The sequence below is a fragment of the Budorcas taxicolor genome, chromosome 23 (genome assembly GCF_023091745.1).
Source record: "Budorcas taxicolor isolate Tak-1 chromosome 23, Takin1.1, whole genome shotgun sequence".
NCBI lineage: Eukaryota > Metazoa > Chordata > Mammalia > Artiodactyla > Bovidae > Budorcas > Budorcas taxicolor.
The window spans coordinates 36,294,466-36,315,264 of NC_068932.1; the positions used below are offsets into that span (position 1 = coordinate 36,294,466).

General features: G+C 40.3%; 1 protein-coding gene across 1 annotated transcript; it reads left to right on the top strand.

Moving 5' to 3' along the window:
- The first annotated feature begins 437 nt into the window (after positions 1-437).
- On the top strand, positions 438-20,555 carry PNLIP (pancreatic lipase). The gene is made up of 12 exons (XM_052660965.1): positions 438-483; positions 2,058-2,212; positions 2,934-3,056; positions 4,936-5,070; positions 8,746-8,857; positions 10,390-10,509; positions 10,624-10,743; positions 11,245-11,363; positions 13,894-14,023; positions 16,462-16,570; positions 17,634-17,798; positions 20,492-20,555. The coding sequence occupies exons 1-12, from the start codon at positions 438-440 to the stop codon at positions 20,553-20,555; spliced, it is 1,398 nt and encodes a 465-aa protein (XP_052516925.1).
- Positions 20,556-20,799: the final 244 nt, after the last annotated feature.

Here is a 20,799-nt window from a genome sequence, read left to right on the forward strand (position 1 = left end):
AGCCCAGAAAACTATAAACTAAGAAAGGGACAGACCAGAAACTTCACTACAATGAACTTATGATGATTCTAAACATTATAATCCCATTAAAACAGAACTATTCATATCTACCGTTTTCTCATCTTTCGAAAACTACGGTGGAAAACTTTACTTACTCTATCAGTCGTGGTTTATTTATGACTAAAATTAGAAATACATCCTTGGAACCTCCTCTTTTCTCATGCCACTTTTCCATGGCACTGCTCAAAAAGATAAGATTTGCCTATAAAAGGACCTCTAGGTGCTATCTGGTTGTGCGCAGAGCTCGACAGAACTGCCACGGTGAGTCTGAAGCTTGTTGTCTAATTTATTCGAATTTACCCATTCAGACTTGTATTATGCCAATCTTTTAAAAACTTACTTACCTGGACTCAATTATATTTTAAAATTTTATTTAGATGCTGCTAATCTGGACACTTTCACTGTTGCTGGGAGCAGTCGCAGGTAAGAAAAAATATTTATGTCATGCTGGAAGAGACTTACTGCTCAATACTTGGAAGAAAGGCTATAACAGCTGAATTCAAGCCACTATGAGGATGAGGAATAAGTAGGAGAAATCCATGATTAGGAAAACAGGTATTGGGAGTAAGGCTGCTAGGTAAAAGCTAAGACACCCTGTTAAAATTGAATTTCAGATAAAACCAAGAATATATGCCACAGTCATATAAATAATAAAATTTATCATTATGAAAAGTAGAATTCAAATTTATTGTTATTTTTACAATAAAAATGTATTGTGTATCTGAAACTCCAATTTAGCTTGCATTTTCCTTTCTAAATTTAGCAATCCTCGCTTGGAATCATGTGTAGACTTTGAACCCGGGTTCCACCAGCTACAACTGTATTTCCCTGAGCAAAATTCTTAACCTCTCTGTGCTTCACTATCTTCATCTGTCAACTGGGCATATAATACCACCCCTACTGTAAGATAATTGTGAGACGTAGGTATGATAATGTATGTAGATCATCTTGCCTAGTACCTGGCACATAGTAAGTTTTCAAGAATGCAGCCCCCACAACTGCTACTCCTACTGTTAATGGTGGACCGCCTGGATAACCCTTCCTTTGTGTTGTTCTTTTATGGGTTAACATTCAAGTGCAGAGTTGTGTCAAACCATGGACTTTCTTTTTATTTTAATTTAATTAATTAATTAGTTTTTGGCTGTGTCGGGTCTTTGTTGCTGCGCTGGTTTTTCTCTAGTTGTGGCAAGTGGGGGCTACTCTCTAGTTATGGCCTGTGGGCTTCTCATTGCCGTGGCTTCTCTTGTGGAGCACGGGTTCTAGAGTGTGGGGGCTTCAGTAGTTGTGGGACATGGGCTCAGGAGTTGGGGCCCCCGGGCTCTAGAGCACAGGCTCAGTAGTTGTGGCGTGTGGGCTTGGTTGCTCCGTGGCCTGTGGGATCTTCCTGGATCAGGGGTTGAACCCGTGTCTCCTGCATTGGCAGGCGAATTCTTTACCACTGAGCCACCAGGGAAGCCCCACCATGGGCTTTATATTTGATTATTTGTGAGCAGCCTTTTTCATCACAAGAAGTTAGGATGCCCCTAAATATATACAATAGGGTGAGACCTAAATACTCACCCAGGTAAATATATAAAGCTTGGGCATTTGCAAGAAACTTAAGCTGTCAACCCCAAACCCAAAGTCAGAAGATGGTTGAAAGAAGGTAAGCATTTCATCCCCTACTTCAAGGCCTGGGGACACAAAGCTACTCCTTTTTTGGGCACCGGAGGCCCAAAGAAGACATCTGAGTTGAGAGTCTTAATCAAGCCATAGAATGGGACCGGACAGGGACAGAAGGGGAGTGAGGGAGTCCTACGTGGTAGAAACGAAAAGCAGCAACATGTCCTTAGCTGGGATGTTGTGTGTTGAAGTAGTTTTGTGAGTGTGTGAATAAGAAGGTATCTGAGGATGTGGAGGAAGAAAACATGTCACAAAAAGTAATTTAACTCAAACATTGGCAGGGAGACCATTAAAAAGAGCATTCTGGTGAAACTAACACTGCTGTGTGATTGCAGGAAAAGAAGTCTGCTACGATAGACTTGGCTGCTTCAGTGATGATTCCCCTTGGGCAGGAATTATAGAGAGACCCCTCAAAGTATTGCCTTGGTCTCCAGAAGAAGTCAACACTCGCTTCCTCCTATACACTAATGAGAACCCAAACAACTTTCAAGTAAGAGTGCTCATTGTTTTCAGAACTAAGTTTCATCTGTTTTATGTAATAAGGATATGGAATTTTGTCTTCTAAAAAGAACAGGTCACACAGTGGAGATTTTTAGGGCAGAGAGCTTAAGTGTTATTTCTTCTAACTTGTTATTAAAGTCTGGTTTGATAACTTGTTTAAAGTATCCATTCCTCTATGGTACATTTAATATAATATTCTAAAAATGGTTATTATATGTAATCTCCAGATGTTGTGTGTAATCTCCCAACATATTTTGTATCTATAAAATACATACATATGTATTTTCCATCGGTCAAAGATAAGACCCCACCACCAGTATTGTGTTGCTGTTCGGTCTCTAAGTCATGTCCAGCTCTTTGTGACCCCATGGACTGCAGCACGCCAGGCTCCCTGTCCTTCACCTCCTCCTGGAGTTTACTCAAATTCATGTCCATTGAGTCCGTGATGCTATCTAATCATCTCATTCTCTGCCTTCAATATTATAGCAGACACATTACCCAAGTAAAGCAAATGCAAAAATTTTACAACCTCTGAGAAATAGTCACTTGGTAATGTTTGGAAATAGCTTGGCTGTAATGAGAGACTCCTTACTCCCAAGGACCCTGAGACTCAGTAGTCTTCTCCCACCTGCCACTTCCCTCCTCGTACAGGCAGTCCTACCGGATACTCTCAGAAACTTGACGTTAAAACATTTTTCTCCCCCAAACAGGAAATTGTTGCAGATGCATCAATCATCGCAAACTCCAATTTCAAAACAAGTAGAAAAACCCGCTTTATTATTCATGGATTCATAGACAAGGGAGAAGAAAACTGGCTGCAGAGCATTTGCAAGGTGGGACTGTAACTCTCTTAATGAAGTTTGTTTCCAGAGTGATAATTTACAACATACAAGGCAAGGCCCCACCCAGTCAGGACAGATTCCTGTCAGCAGGAGGTTGGAGTATCCTCTGACCTCACTGGGCCTGGGGTTCCCAGAGGAGGTCCAGGAGGTGACACAGGGTGGAGGTCAGACCAGCAAAGCTGGCAGGCATATGGCGGCTCTAAGTAATGATTATTTAGTAACTAATACAGAGATATTTCAAAATTTTCACAATAGATGTTGCCATACTGATGCAGCGTTTGTTGCATTTCATTTCATTTCATTTCCTATTTCATTTCTTCAATAGGCTTTGATTTCTGTGTGAAGAACTAAGATAACTCATTTTGCCCAAACTAATTATTTCCCTGTGATTTTCGCTTGCTACTCATTGATCTCCTATGGTAGCGATAGCTCGGAAAACTGTGTAGATTTTAACTTCTGGCTCCAGTTGTTTCAACAGTAGTGATCCTATTTTCTTGAATTTGCCTTTGGCTATGTGCCCTGTGATAATGAAGAATTAAACGACAGAAAATCAAACAGAGTACATTTTCTGAGTAACTGCTAGTGCTGGAGGAACATTATTGTTGATTCATTTCTTCATCAAGATTTTGTGGCCAACTGTGGCACCAGGATGCAGTCTCTTCTTTCGAGGTCTTATTTCAGGCCTGCCTATGACTCAAGTTACAAGCTGGATTAACTCAAAGAGAGTTTTGACTGATCCTGAAGACAGTTAAGATTAGAAATAATCAGTAAGGCCACAACTTGTCTTCTAAAATACTTTATAGTTGATTATTGAGCTGGGGGAGGAGGGAGGGTAAATAATAGATTTATATATTACAGTGAAGAAAAGATAAGTTTACGATTCTCAGCTCCAAAGGTATGTAGATTTTCAGATATATGTATAGTTTATTTTTGAGATCCCAAAGGCAGCTGTGTTTTTCTTGCATTTGGTTGGCTTTGGGCATCAAGAAGGAGGAGTGAGTAGGTTAAATTAGAAGAACAAATGCCCTAAATTCCAGTTCTGACTCTATCCTTAGCTAACCAGGACACTCGCAAACTGTTTCCCCTCTTTGGATTTTACTCTCTGTAAAATGAAAGAGTTGGAGATGGATTCTAAGGTTGCTTCATTCTCAAATTCTTCTTGGCAAAAAGGTGGGGATATGCATACATACATACTCAAATAAACAAAATTTCTGCCAGGTCTAGCATTCATGAAACTATCACTGATCCTGACTTCAAGTAGATATCTGGAAGGTTATATTTTTATGTGAAATAACTTCAGTGATGTACAATAAAACACAGTCATACAAAAATTTAGATTTATCTTTCTATCATGAAAGAGCCTATTCATTTGCCTTCAATATCTTTATTTAAAGAGTCCTGTCACAGTCTTTCACTTATTCCATTATTTAGTAAATATTTATTGAATACCTACTATATGCCAGGAACTATCTAAGGCACTGAGCATACATCAGTGAACAAGACAGGTGATGTCCTGGGGTGCATTCTAGTAAGAGACAATGTAGTCTTGTGAAGTTGATGATGTGCTAGTGAGACAAACCACTGTACATTTTATACACTTTTCCCCGAAACAAACATCCATGCATCTGTTGTGTAGACATCCCAAGAATCCATTTCCCATTATGGTCAAACCTCTAGTTTAGAGCCAGTGTTAAGCTTTAAAAAGTATTCCGTAACTGTAACAGAAGTTTTGTTCACTGACATCGGGTTAAAAAGCGAGCATGATGTTGTGTAGGTCAAGAAGAAAATTGATCCTAGTCTTCAAGAGTGTTAGTTAGTAGTTAGTTAAGATCCTGAATTGTTTACCTATTTATTGTGTCCCTCCCACCAGAACCTGTTTAGCGTGGAAAGTGTGAACTGCATCTGTGTGGACTGGAAAGGCGGCTCCCGCACAGGGTACACGCAAGCCACACAGAACGTCCGGATTGTGGGTGCAGAGGTGGCATATTTAGTGGATGTTCTTAAGGTAACTAACTCTGGGTTATATAAAAGCCCATGCACATGGCTCTCTGAATTCTCTTCCCCTCAAAATTGCTGCATGTATGAGAACTGATAAAATATTTTTTCTACTGAGAGTTGCATTCTCCTTGATTGAAGAGAAAAATGCAAAAAAATAATCTTGATTTAAGCTTCATCAGTTAAATCAATTTGAACTTCATCAATTCATCACCCATTGAGTTAAAATTAAACTAATTATAAGTGCTATTATTCAAGCAACCAGGTAAGGTCTATCTACTGAATTCCACTGTTAGTTCTTTTAACATAACCAGTTATTAAGCCAAGTTGACATGATAATTAAACTAGGGGTTTTGTTTGTTTGTTTGTTTGCTTGAAGAGAAGCACAATGATAACAAGTTAAGCTGATTTGCTAACTAAAAACTTAGAAAATATGAAACTTGAAAATGCTTAAGTAATTGCTTTCATGATTCTTTTCTTTCTTTAATTTTTTTCTTTTACTTTTTTAAAAAATTGAAGTAAAGTTGACACACAATACTCCATTAGTTTCATGTGCCAATATATATAATTGCAATGTCTGGTTCATGGAGCTAGCAGAACATTTATTGATTAAATTCACCATCCACATGTGTGTGGTTTGTGGCACCCCAAAACAATTACAATAGTAATATCAAAGGTCACTGATCACCATAAGAAATACTATAATAATGAAAAATTTTGAAATATTCTGACAGTTACCAAAAAGTGACACAGAAACACAAAGTGAACTAATGCTGTTGGAAAAATGGTGCTGTTAAACTTGTTCAAAGCAGAGTTGCCAAAATCCTTTAGCTTGTAAAAAACAGACAAACAAAAAACAACCACAGTGTCTGTGAAGCACAATAAAGCAAAGCTCAGTGAAACACAGTATGTCTGTACTACATCTTCTTTAGGCACCTATTGACAGACTCTTAGGTTGTTTCCATAGCTTGGCTATTGTAAATAATTCTGCAATGAACATAGGAATGCATATATCTTTTGGAATTCATGTTTTCATTTTCTTAGAAACAATACCCAGAAGTGGAATTGCTGGACCGTATGATAGTTCTGTATTTAATTTTTTGAAGAACCTCCATACTATTTTCCATAGTGGCCGTATCAATTTACATTCCCACTGACATACCTGAGGATTCCCTTTTCTCCATATCCTTGCCAACACTCAGTATCTGTTGTCTTTTTGGTAATAGCCGTTCTGACAAGTATGAGGTGTTGTCTCACTGTAGTTTTGATTTGCACTTCCCTAATGATTAGTAACCTTTTTCAGTGAGAAGTGGACACAGTACCAAACAATTGAACTCATCTCACATGCTAGCAAAGAAATGCTCAAAATTCTCCAAGCCAGACTTCAATAGTACATGAACCATGAACTTCCAAATGTTCAAGCTGGATTTAGAAAAGACAGAGGAAGCAGCAGAGAAGGCGATGGCACCCCACTCCAGTACTCTTGCCTGGAAAATCCCATGGACAGAGGAGCCTGGTAGGCTGCAGTCCATGGGGTCACAAAGAGTCGGACACGACTGAGCGACTTCCCTTTCACTTTTCACTTTCATGTGTTGGAGAAGGAAATGGCAACCCACCCCAGTGTTCTTGCCTGGAGAATCCCAGGGATGGGGGAGCCTGGTGGGCTGCCATCTATGGGGTCGTACAGAATTGAACATGACTGAAGTGACTTAGCAGCAGCAGCAGAGGAACCAGAGATCAAACTGTCAACACCCGTTGGATCATCAAAAAAGCAAGAGAGTTCCAGAAAAACATCTATTTCTGCTTTATTGACTATGCCAAAGCCTTTGACTGTGTGGATCACAATAAACTGTGGAAAATTCTGAAAGAGATGGGAATACCAGACCACCTGACCTGCCTCCTTAGATATCTGTATGCAGGCCAAGAAGCAACAGTTAGAACTGGACATGGAACAACAGACTGGTTTCAAACTGGGGAAGGAGTAGGTCAAGACTGTATATCGTCACCCTGCTTATTTAACTTATATGCAGAGTACATCATGAGAAACACTGGGCTGGAGGAAGCACAAGCTGGAATCAAGATTGCTGGGAGGAATATCAATAACCTCAGATATGCAGATGACACCACCCTTATAGGCAGAAAGTAAAGAACTAAAGAGCCTCTTGATGAAAGTGAAAGAGGAGAATGAAAAAGTTGGCTTAAAACTCAGCATTCAGAAAACTAATATCACGGCATCTGGTCCCATCACTTCGTGGCAAATAGATGGAGAGCAATGGAAAGACTTTATTTTGGGGGGCTCCAAAATCACTGCAGATGGTGACTGCAGCCATGAAATTAGAAGATGCTTGCTCCTTCGAAGAGAAGCTATGGCCAACATAGACTGCATATTAAAAAGCAGAGACATTACTTTGCCGACAAAGATCCATCTAATCAAAGCTATGGTTTTTCCAGTAGTTGTGTATGGATGTGAGAGTTGAACTATAAAGAAAGCTGAGCACCAAAGAATTGATGATTTTGAACTGATGTGTTGGAGAAGACTCTTGAGAGTCCCTTGGACTGCAAGGAGATCCAACCAGTCAATCCTAGAGGAAATCAGTCCTGAATATTCACTGGAAGTACTGATGCTGAAGCTGAAACTCCAATGTTTTGGCCACCTGATGTGAAGAACCAACTCATTTGAAAAGACCCTGACGCTGGAAAAGACTGAAGGCAGGAGGAGAAGGGGATGACAGAGGATGAGATGGTTGGATGGCATCACTGACTTAATGGACAGGAGTTTGAGTAAGCTCCTGGAGTTGGTGAGGGACAGGAAGGTCTGGCATGATGCAATCCATGGGGTTGCAAAGAGTCAGACACGACTGAGCAACTGAACTGAACTGAACTAAATGATTAGTAATGATGAATATCTTTTCATCTGTCTGTTGGCCATCTGTATGTCCGACTCAGAATGTCTATTCAGATCCTCCCTTCATTTTTTAATCAGATTATTTGTTTTTTTTTATATTGAGTTATGTGAGCTCTTTGTCTGTTTTGAATGTCAACCTCTTATGGAATATATAATTTGCAAATATCTTCTCCCGTCTAATAAGTTGCCTTCTTGGTTTGTGTTGGTTTCCTTCACCGTGAAAAAGTGTCTCAGTTTGATTAGTTCCATTTGTTTATTTTTGCTTTTGTTTCTTTTGCCTGCTTTTGACACATCCAAAAAAATATTGCTAAGATGGATGTCAAAGAATGTATTTCCTATGCTTCTTCTGGGTGTTTTATGGTTTCAGGTCTTACGTTTAAGTTTTAATCCATTTTGAGTTTACTTTTGTGTGTGGTTTAAGAAAGTGGTCCAGTTTTATTCTTTTGCATGTAACTGTCCAGTTTTCCCAACATCATATGTTGAAGAATCATTATTATTTTCTAATCCAAATACTTGCTTCATCACCTCAGGACAACACGTCCTCATACCATCAAAGATTTCCTCTATGAAGTGAAACAATAAAAAAGAGTGCCACTTCCACCAGTTTAAGCACTAAACTATCGCCATTTTCTATTATAAATGAAAAGAATCCCTGAAAATTGATTGCTTTGAAGGGGCAGCCTGTCTTCTTAAAAGTTGAGTTTTCAGAGCTTTCTCTTTTCTGCCCATCTTGAATTTTGCCAATTTGAAAACATTCTGAAGAAGTTTTCTTTTCAACAGTCATCATTTAAATACTCACTTTCTGACATCCACGTCATTGGCCACAGTCTGGGTGCCCACGCTGCTGGGGAGGCAGGAAGGAGGACCAATGGGACTATTGGACGTATCACAGGTAGGTCAAAACAGTAAAAAGCTGCAAAATTGGATTAAGTGAAGCCTATATGGGGTCTACAAGGATAGAAATTTGACAGAGAGACCTGCTTTTTTACCTGAGGAGACAAGATTTTACCTTTTCCGAATTAGGTCACAGGATCAGAGAAATCAGTGTGTGCTGCTGCTGCTGCTGCTGCTAAGTCGCTTCAGTCATGTCCAACTCTATGCGACCCCATAGACGGCAGCCCACCAGGCTCCCCCGTCCCTGGGATTCTCCAGGCAAGAACACTGGAGTGGGTTGTCATTTCCTTCTCCAATGCATGAAAGTGAAAAGTGAAAGTGAAGTTGCCCAGTCGTGTCTGACTCCTAGCGACCCCATTGACTGCAGCCCACTGGGCTCCTCCATCCATGGGATTTTCCAGGCAAGAGTACTGGAGTGGGGTGCCATTTCCTTCTCTGAATGTGTTCTGAGACCTTATTAATTGTTTATTAATACTAATCTTTGGTCTACAGAGACCTGTTTAGCATATAAATACTCACATGTGACTAAAACGTGACTTAAGAACATCTGGCGGTCTTATTCGTATCTATTTTCTCTTCGTCAGATATTCACAAAAGATGAGTTTAGTGAATAAAATAAATAGCATAAATAATAGAATAAATAGAATTAAACCCAAAGAGATCAAAAATGTATTAATTAATTATATTCTGCTTCACAGCAATTGGTCATTATTCCAGTCCTCATCAACCACAACCCAAGTGGTAGGGGCAGATAGTCTGGGAGCCTGGGCTGCCAGAGCTCAAGCTGCTAATTAGATCAAAACTATTATTTCACCAATCTCAGACTGGTTGCATTTAGCAAGTGGAGTCGTGTATTGGATACCCAGGTCCTGCAAAAACCTTGTAACTTTCTAAGAAAGACTTTGCTTTCCTGGATCTGAGAGGTGACTATTTCAGGGAATGATTACTTATTCTTGCATCTTCTGACTCTGTCCCCAAACTCCTGATTCTCTTTTTTTTAATACTTCAGATAAGTTGGTTATATTTGGATTGGTGAGGGCACCTGGAATATTTCTCTTGAATTTGCTGGAGAGAACTTTCCTTTTCACAGTGCATTAATGACCAGTGGAACCTGCTCAGTCAGGCATTGTGTCAAACTGTGGTCCCAGTGACTGTGAATACCAAGATCCTCGCCCTCAGGGGAGTTAGTGTAGGTGGAACTCTTTTAGCCTGAAAATCTCTTAGGAGTCCAGTGCTACCTCCTGGAGTCTGACCTCTTTCGTTGTAACTGCACTAGTGACAGAATTGACCCAGTGACTAAGTATCCACGAATATTCCACGACTCAAGGAAAATTCACTTTAAAGCAAATAGTAAATTAGACATAGATTTCCTTTCAGAAAAGAGTACCTTACGGAAGAACTGACTTATTTCTTTGCACGCCCTACTCGTGATTACCACCTGCGCTTGCACTCGGGTGTGTTACTAGTGAGAGAGGTAAACATGTCTGTCCACTGATAAGACACTGATATGACGCATCCTGTCTGTTTTAGGGTTGGATCCAGCGGAGCCTTGCTTTGAGGGCACACCTGAATTGGTCCGATTGGACCCCAGCGATGCCCAGTTTGTGGATGTAATTCACACAGACGCTGCCCCAATGATCCCCAACCAGGGTGAGTCCCTCAATTCATCCTCCTGGAGTGCTTTTTGAATTTACACATAAGCGTTTTAGAGTGTTTTGAGTCTGTATGTTGACATCAACTTTCCCATATTTTAAAATTTCTCAGGGTTTGGAATGAGCCAAGTTGTGGGCCACCTAGATTTCTTCCCAAATGGAGGGAAAGAAATGCCTGGATGTCAGAAGAATGCTCTGTCTCAGGTTGTTGACATCGATGGGATCTGGGAAGGTAAACCTGTTTATTATGTACATAAGGAGATTTCCTTGGGGCAGAATCTGCGTTTTCTTTTGGTAAACATGCTACATATTTTGATATGGTACAGGTGTCAAATTTTCTATAACCAAGGACTTTTTATCGTATCCCCATGATACACATTTTCACCGAGGGAAGTGGACATGAGCAGACTACAGGAAAGAAAATGTACTTGTATTCAACTTTCCAAGAATCTAACTCAGGGAATACATTACTAAATTATACTTGTATCTATATGGACGGATCTTTTCGTCCTAGCATTATTTTTCCATTTCATTCATCTGTGGCATCACTATTATAATCTGAACTTCTGATTACATCTCAAATAACAGCAATCCTTCATAAATGATTTTGTTCTGTGGCTGCCAGGAGTTTGCACTAATTAGAGAAACCTATTCAACAACTATGTTCCAAACATGACATTAACTTGGAAAAATAACATCTGTCTCTGATGTGTAATCATGTCTGATTTCAAAGGAACGCGTGACTTTGTGGCCTGTAATCACTTAAGAAGCTACAAGTATTATGCTGACAGCATCCTCAACCCTGATGGCTTTGCCGGATTTCCTTGTGCCTCTTACAGTGATTTCAGTGCAGTAAGTACATCATTTCTTGCACCTGAAGGATTTTGTGACCATTGCTTCTCATGACTTGTGTGGTTCACCTCATACAGTATGCACTCAATGAATGTTACTATATGACTGATACCTTATTTATGCTTTCAATCATACATGTTTATTCTAATAGTGACAAGGCAAGGGAAAACTTTAGAGAAATGGACTTGTAAACTGAAATGCCTGTGTCCATCTTGTTCTTTATCACTTCTGTGTGTGTTGGGTAAATGTGAAAACTTGCTTTGGAAATAATTTGAAGTGCAAAAATTGTCTCTGGAAACCTGAGCTATGGCTGCAGGACACTGATGACCATGGAAAAGTTGTCTTAAATGTTAACCTTACAAAGGAATAGGATTGTGGGCATGTGGACATTTCTGTGCAATCACATAATTGCCCAGATTTTTTTTTATCATCTTTTTTAGTAACCTCTGGATATCTAAGTTAGGATCCTTAAGTCTGATCTTGAATGTGTGCCTGTGTGCTAAGTCGCTTCAGTCGTGTTCAAGTCTTTGCAACCATATAGACTGTAGCCCACCAAGCTCCTCTCAATGGGATTCTTCAGGCAAGAATACTGGAGTGGGTTGCCATGCCCTTCTTCAGGGGCTCTTCCCGACCCAGGGATGGAACTATGTTTCTTTTGTGTCCTGCATTGGCAGGCAGGTTTCTCACCGCTAGCGCCAATTGGGAAGCCCTGATCTTGAATATAACATATCAATTGCCTTTTTTTTTTTTTACTATTGCTTTTCCTTTCACTATAATTTTTTTCAAATAAAAATGTATACTGTGTGTTATTTAATATGTACCACATGTACATATTTACTATGTACAATATTTAATATGCATTTGTACATATTTAAATATGTACATTTTCAGGTAACATGCAGGTGAAGTTATAATTATCAAGTAGATATACTTTAGCAATGAAGAGAGAGGATCTGATTCCTAGTTCCACAGTTAAAAAGGTAAATGATTTGGGGCAAAACATTCAGCTTCTCTGAATCACTTTCTTCATTTTAAAATATAAATAAAATGGTAAATTCCATATGGTAGGAGGAATTAATGAGATAACATGTTCTAATTTCTTAGCCCAGAACCTAAGGTATAATAATTAGCACTTAACAAATGTTAGCTCTAATGTGTAAGGGAAAGGAGATGGGTACATATTTTATTCACAATATAGCTTGCATGTACAACAAGAACATACTGGCTTCTTTTTTATTTTCTTCCCAAACCCCCATTTTCTAGGTTATGGGGAAAACAAACAACACAGAAGCTTTAAATTTCATCCAGTTAAAACTTAACCGGATTCAATAATATAAAGTCCTTTTAGGCGATGCTCAGACACTTTTATAGGAAAGCATTTTCAGTTTTGCAGATTTGTCGGCCTTTGGGCCACCTATCTCCAAGTTGGTATTGGGCAGGATGATCTTCGTGGTGGCGCTGGTGGGGTGTGTGTGTGTGTGTGTGTGTGTGTGTGTGTGTGTGTGTGTGTGAAGGGTCAGAAAGGAAGACTTGGGGATCCACCACCTTGATGGACTCACTGCTGCCATCTGCAGGTGATGTCTGGGCATGTCCACTCTTGCAGGTTGGGTATTTCTTCCGGGCTGACTCCATTTCCCCTTAGCTTTTGCTGGATGCAGACCTTGAGATTTGGCCCAGTCCCCATCTGGTCCACTGATTCAGGAATTCACCACTTGCCTCTTCTGTGGGGCAGCCTTGCCCTTGCATAGTAGGAATTTCTGTATCTCTCTACCTGTCTACCTCCCCTCTGTTCATTTTTGTCCCTCTTTTCTTCCCATCGTTTCTTTTTTTTTTTACTTTATTTTACTTTACAATACTGTATTCGTTTTGCCATACATTGACATGAACCCATCGTTTCTTGATCCAAAAAGAAAGGACATTTTCCTATATGATATAATCTTCTTCAGACCCTCACCTCATGCCTAAGTCTTAATAACCAACTAGAACAAGTTCCCTTCACACTGGGAAGATTCTGGGATTTGAATCTTTCAGACCTTGATATGCTAAAAGTGGGAACTAAAGAAATTGAGAAAAATGACTTTTAAGTCTATTGTCCTCCCAGTGGATCATATTTTATATATCAGAAGCTGATTATCACCTTGCTCTTTCTTTTTCAACTTTTCTAAAATAAATTCTGACCACCTAAAACAAGAGAGGTGTCTTGGGGCAACTGGAGCAACTTAAGAGAGGCAAAAGAGAAAAGGTTAAATATATATATATACACACACACATATATATATATGTATATATATATTCTTAAGTGACTTCTATAATTTTTTTCTTAATATCATGTTAACAGTGAAATAGCTGATTTATTGTTGTAAATAATGAGACTCATTTTTAACCTTTGTTGAGACACCGTTAAAATCTTCTGTTACTATCAGAACAGAATTGGGATTAGAGTATCTGAGAATTCAACAATACATAGAATAAGATCGTACGCTATTTTTAAAAAGAGCATCCTTGTTCACCATTTGCTTATATTCCCTAGAACAAGTGCTTCCCCTGTCCAAGTGAAGGCTGCCCCCAGATGGGTCATTATGCTGACAGATTTCCTGGGAAAACAAAATCAGAGGGCCAGATATTTTATCTAAACACTGGTGATGCCAGCAATTTTGCCCGTAAGTTCCTATTTTATTTGTCTCAAATTCTCAATACTATGTATATTATCATGTCCAGTGGAAATGTGTGAAGTTGCTTTTCTGTACAAAAGTTTTAAATACTCCTCTCCAAAATGGAAAAACACTTCAATGTCATGCTTGCTGTAAACATGGCTAAATTTGAGGGGCAGAACAGAATTTAGAGCCTGATCCTAGGTGGCACAATGGCAAAGAATCCACCTGCCAACGCAAGAGACATAAGAGACGTGGGTTCAACCCCTGGGTTGGGAAGGTCTCCTGCAGGAGGAAAGGGCAACCCACTCCAGTATTCTTGCCTGGGAAATGCCATGGACGGAGGAGCCTGGTGGGCTACAGTCCACGGGGTGGCAAAGAGTCAGACACAACTGAGCAACTGAGCAGGCATGCATGCACAATATCAATTGATACAAAAATAATTTTCTCCACAATTGATACCGGTGCTGAATTCAGGAGGCTTCTTCTGCTCCAGCCTGTTCATACTCTGTTAGAAGTTTAACTGTGCAAAATTATGAGGTTTTTTTACAAACCGAAAAGTAACCCATGCGAGAGATAGCAGAGGTTATGGAAATGGAAAGGAGGTGACAGACTCAAGAGATATCAGGACTGTAGACTCCATGGGTGATGGAAATCGGAGGATGTAGGAATGGTGAGGCTTGGGGATAGACCCTGGGTTTCTTTTCTGGGATAGCAGAAGAAAAAAACTATTTGTATAGGAGTTAATAGGGTTAACTGCATAATAAAAACTAAACCTAAATTTTATTGCCTTCCCAATTTGGCCCAGGCTAGCTCTAAATGGCAAAAAACGGCGATTCACTATGAAGGAAAGTTATGACCAACATAGACGGCTTATTCAAAAGCAGAGACATTACTTTACCAACTAAGGTCCATCTGGTCAAGGCTATGGTTTTTCCAGTGGTCATGTATGGATGTGAGAGTTGAATTGTGAAGAAAGCTGAGCACCGAAGAATTGATGCTTTTGAACTGTGGTGTTGGAGAAGACTCTTGAGAGTCCCTTGGACTGCAGGGAGATCCAACCAGTTCATTCTGAAGGAGATCAGTCCTGGGTGTTCTTTGAAAGGAATGATGCTAAAGCTGAAACTCCAGTACTTTGGCCACCTCATGCGAAGAGTTGAGTTATTGGAAAAGACTCTGATGCTGGGAAGGATTGGGGGCAGGAGGAGAAGGGGAAGACAAAGGATGAGATGGTTGGATGGCATCACCGACTCGATGGATGTGAGTTTGAGTGAACTCTGGGAGTTGGTGATGGACAGGGAGGCCTGGCATGCTGCGATTCATGGGGTCGCAAAGAGTCGGACATGACTGAGTGACTGAAATGAACTGAACTGAACTGATAAAATGATTATCAAAGTGCTGGAGTTTCAGCTTTAGCATCATTCCTTCCAAAGAAATCCCAGGGTTGATCTCCTTCAGAATGGACTGGTTGGATCTCCTTGCAGTCCAAGGGACTCTCAAGAGTCTTCTCCAACACCACAGTTACTACTACTACTACTAAGTTGATTCAGTTGTGTCCAACTCTGTGTGACCCCATAGACGGCAGCCCACCAGGCTCCCCCGTCCATGGGATTCTCCAGGCAAGAACACTGGAGTGGGTTGCCATTTCCTTCTCCAATGCAGGAAAGTGAAAAGTGAAAGTGAAGTCACTCAGTCATGTTCGACTCTTCACTACCCCATGGACTGCAGCCTACCAGGTTCCTCCACCCATGGGATTTTCCAGGCAAGAGTACTGGAGTGGGGTGCCATTGCCTTCTCCAGAGCATCAATTCTTCGGCACTCAGCCTTCTTCACAGTCCAACTCTCACATCCATACATGACTACTGGAAAAACCATAGCCTTGACTAGATGGACCTTAGTCGGCAAAGTAATGTCTCTGCTTTTGAATATGCTGTCTAGGTTGGTCATAACTTTTCTTCCAAGGAGTAAGCGTCTTTAATTTCATGGCTGCAGTCACCATCTGCAGTGATTCAATACAATTCCAGTGATGATGGAAAGTTGACTTATAGAATATTTGAGATAAATATAGGTTATTTCGACCAAAAGATGATAGTACTCTAAACTTCTGTGATCTATAAAAATGAAATAAACTGATGAAAATATCACGTTATCTTTTAATATAAAGTTCTTATAAGATCCAGAATACATTGTTAGGTTAAAAAAGTTGAAAGCAAAATATATTACTTAGTCCCTTGGCTTGAAATCTTTTGACCTTGGGACGAGTCTGTGTTCCTCCCCCACCCCCTATTGTTAGCCCTCTGAACATTTAGTTAAAGGAACATCCATCACTATGTGATTAGAACTACCAAAACCAGACAAAAATTATTCAAAATTCAGCAGTAATGGAATCCTGTTTTCGGAGTAATTTTTCTAAAAGTTGATATTTTGCAAACATTTCCCCTTTGTAGGTTGGAGGTATGAGGTGACCGTCACACTGTCTGGAAAGAGAGTTACAGGACACATACTAGTTTCTTTGTTTGGAGATAAAGGAAACTCTAAGCAGTATGAAATTTTCAAGTAAGTAAACTCTAAGCTCCTTAAATGTTGGAATCCTTCACACATATAATGTATGTCATGGACATAAGAGCTTATTCATTACCAAATGGGAATGCAGGGAAAGAAAGTTTTGCTTTACCTTTCTTGGCTGTTTGGCTAGTCTAGTAATAAAATTAATATAGGACAGATAACAGGAGAAAAGCTAATACATATGGGGCTCCTGTAATATGAGACCTACAATCAAACAATTGGGGCTTATATGCCACTTGAGCTAAGGAGAAGGGAGCAGGGGTCTGGGACTTGAAAGGGAAAGATGGGAAGACCAAATATTTGGGGAACAAAGGTTTGCTGTGCTAGGCAGAGACAACGGGACATGGAGAGGAATTTGGATCTCCAGGCCCACGGAGCTCCATGCCAGCTTATCACACCTAGGCCATATTCCTTGTACTTATCTCAGGTGATATTTCTCTTCCTGAGCCACGCCTTCTACCTAAATTCTTTTAGGCAGGTAAGGTAAAAGTAGAAGTTATTCTTGAATCTGACAAATCTTGATTTTCTTCAACTCAAAATAGTCCAGCTGCCAAAGCGGCACATTCTGGAGAGACTTGCTCTGAACCCCTTCAGAATTATAGAACTGCCATGTGTCATTAAAAGGAAGATATTATTTCACCCTTGTACCTTAATATGTTTTAGAATTCTGTTCCTAAATTTTTTCCCTACTATTTCCTGAGAAAACCACAGTTATTTATTTTGATGTATGGCATCTGATTTATAATCACTAAATAATTATTCTACCCATGAAACAACTGGAAAAGAATGACATCATGATGTCATCATTTATTAAATTGTGGGAGGATTGTGTTTGAAGTTTTACCAAAGTAAGGCTGACTTTAAAGTAACATGAGTTATTGATGGCAAATGAACTACCACTGACTGAGCATGCATGTCTGTGTTTATTTAACCATTAGACTGACAAATGTACCCCAATCATCTTACTAGAGATACATTGTAAGCTGGTTTCAGAAACATATATGTATATGTATGTTTACGTATGTTCATGTATGTGTTTACCTTCACTCCCAAGCGGTACTCTCAAACCAGACAGTACTGAATCCAACGAATTTGACTCAGATGTGGATGTTGGAGTTTTGCAAAAGGTGAAGTTTCTTTGGTACAACAATGTGATCAACCCAACTCTACCCAAAGTGGGAGCATCCAAGATCACTGTGGAAGCATATGACGGACAAGTGTAAGTAATATAAATCCAAAGAGATTGGAAGCATTGTCACATTTATAATTCTACTCCCACTGAAAAACAACTTTAAGTTAAATAATCTGCAGTGGTTCTCCTCTGTCTCAGCAATAGCTGCTTCCTAACCCCTTTTATTTCTTTGGGAGAAACTGTAGAACTTTAGGAAAACAACTTTAATAGATTTGTAGATGACCGTCTGGGCTTCTCTGGTAGCTCAGAAGAATCTGCCTGCAATGTGGGAGACCTGGGTTTGATCCCTGGTGGAGAAGGAAACAGCTACCAACTCCAGTATTCTGGCTGGGAGAATCCCATAGACTATACAGATCACAAAGAGTCAGACGCTACTGAGCGGCTTTCACTTTCATTGTGTGATCTGATACAAATTAAGCGTTAGATTGAGAATCTTGTTTCATGAACCTAATGTGAAAAGATTGGTTTCATCTGGCAGTTGTGCTTTGTGCTATGGGTGTGCTTAATATGTGTCTCTTCCCCATACTTCCTGGATTCACCAAATCACCTCTTCAGTCACCAGGAAAACATGCAATTTATCAAAGAACACAAATAGGTTGTCCTGTATCATTGGCCCTTTTAGTGAAGACAAAGATCAACCCTTGGTTCTAATCAAGGCTGAAGTGTGAGTGAACCAAAGGACATTTACCATAGTGAATCACCAGAAACAGTGAGTTGAGGATGACGATACTCATGAAAGTACTAATATCAGCCCAGTGTATTGAGTATAAAGCCCGATTCCGAGGTACAGAGCTACGCGGCTTCTTCCATCATATCCTTCAGTCCTCCTGTAAGTCCAATGGGGAGCTTTTGCTTCTCGCAAAGTGGAGACACAAGAGACCAGATTTACCTTCCCACTGAAACAGACAGAAATTCAGACAAAATATGTCAAACCACAATTTTTAAGATACTGAACATTAGGCAATGAAGGAAAGTGAATGTTGAGAGATGATAAACAAAAAATGTAATCTTGAAATTGTCCTGGCTTACAGCCTTAAGAGAATAACCAGGATGTCCCACAAAGAGGGAAAATTCAGGCAGAGCCCACTACCTGGCCTGAAGAAACAGATCTGAGAAACCAGAAAATCCAAGACAAGTAGATTTCATAGGCCTGAGGACCAGCATGGAGAAAGCTACCGAGAGGGAATCTCATAGAGCTGGAAAATCTCCTTAAATACTCAGCAGACTGCTGATCAGCTCACATGTGTGAGCAAACTACCCAAGGCCATGAGTGGACTAGGATGGGAAGGAGAGACTGCAAAGGACAGGAGAAACACTGCCAAATAATGGTTATGTTTACGCTCTTGATGGTGGTAATGGGAGCTAAGTGCTACTAACATCCCCATTTTACAGATACTTCAGTGAAGTCTCAAAGCCACAATTCAGGGGCGGGAAATCTGACTTCAGCAAATTCTTCACTACCTCAAAACAAATTCAATTCAACTTTATTGATATTTATTGTGTGCCCTTCGTTTCTTGTGACCCTTTTGAGATTAGTTTTTAACCTTTAATTTGCTATTTGCACATCTGCTAGCCATTAAATTACAGGGAAGAGAATGAAGATGAAAAGAGTCTTTTCTGAGCATTTTTTATGCCTCAGGCATTTACATATGCTTATGTATTTTGTTGGACTTCCCTAGTGGTTCAGATGGTAAAGAATCTGCCTGCAATGCAGGAGACCTGGGTTCGATCTCTGGGATGGGAAAATCCTCTGGAGGAGGGCATGGCAACCCACCCCAGTAAGAAAATGTGCCTCCTAAGTATCATTCGGAGAAGGCAATGGCACCCCACTCCAGTACTCTTGCCTGGAGAGTCCCATGGATGGAGGAGCCTGGTGGACTGCGATCCATGGGGTCGCTGAGAGTTGGACATGACTCAGTGACTTTACTTTCACTTTTCACTTTCCACTTTCATGCATTGGAGAAGGAAATGGCACCCCACTCCAGTACTCTTGCCTGGAGAGTCCCATGGATGGAGGAGCCTGGTGGACTGCGATCCATGGGGTCGCTGAGAGTTGGACATGACTCAGTGACTTTACTTTCACTTTTCACTTTCCACTTTCATGCATTGGAGAAGGAAATGGCAACCCACTCCAGTGTTCTTGCCTGGAGAATCCCAGGGACGGCGGAGCCTGGTGGGCTGCCATCTATGGGATCGCACTGAGTCGGACACGACTGAAGCGACTTAGCAGCAGCAGCAGCAGCAAGTATCATTCAGTCTTAATGAGTAAAATTATCATTTTAGTTGAATATTGAATTAAAATAAGAACACCTGGCCAATGTAACACCAGGACCTCAGGATTTTTACTCCGGCTTCTTTCTTTTTCCTTTTCTTAAAAACTCTGGCTGATTCCTTGTCATGCTGCCAACCCTCTTATTCCTCACTGCATTCATTGACAACATGCCATGTTTAGTAGGTGCTCCAGGGATGTGACTGGTGGATCTTCCCTGTCCTTTGAGAGTCCAATAATACCTTTTCTGTCTGCTATTGCATAGTCACGGCATAAAATTGGAAAGGAAAATGCAGTCCTTTATACCCAAGAGGTATTCCCTCAGCCAGTATCTAGTCTCAGGCACAAGGTGTCACACTCACTCAGACTGACGGCAGAGAAGAGGCTGTCATCACAGGTGACACACCAGCTGTGTGCCAGGAAGAGCTGACGTCTTGTTTTCTCTCCCCAGGTTTGACTTCTGTAGCCAAGACACTGTGAGGGAAGAGGTTCTTCTCACCCTCAACCCATGCTAGGAACTGCAGCCATGTGAATACTGAATCTTACTGCTAATAAAATCTGGTGGTAAAGCAATGCATTCCTTTTTTTGCCATCATGTCCATTATTTCCAGTGAAATTTTTGGATAATAGGGTTAAAGATCCGAAATTTGGAGTTGGTCTGAAGAACTACAAATAACTGTTAAATTTTGCTGCATGTTACTTGGCATTTGAACTTGGGAATATTGTTTACTTGGTACTGGCACCATGCTCTTTATTGAT

What these genes read in the sequence shown, in the direction of transcription:
- PNLIP (XM_052660965.1), top strand. Translation starts at nt 438, where the DNA reads ATGCTGCTAATCTGGACACTTTCACTGTTGCTGGGAGCAGTCGCAG. An exon ending in AGAACCCAAACAACTTTCAA is followed by an intron (nt 2,213 to 2,933) that starts GTAAGAGTGCTC and finishes TCCCCCAAACAG; the next exon opens with GAAATTGTTGCAGATGCATC. An exon ending in CTTACAGTGATTTCAGTGCA is followed by an intron (nt 11,364 to 13,893) that starts GTAAGTACATCA and finishes TATATTCCCTAG; the next exon opens with AACAAGTGCTTCCCCTGTCC.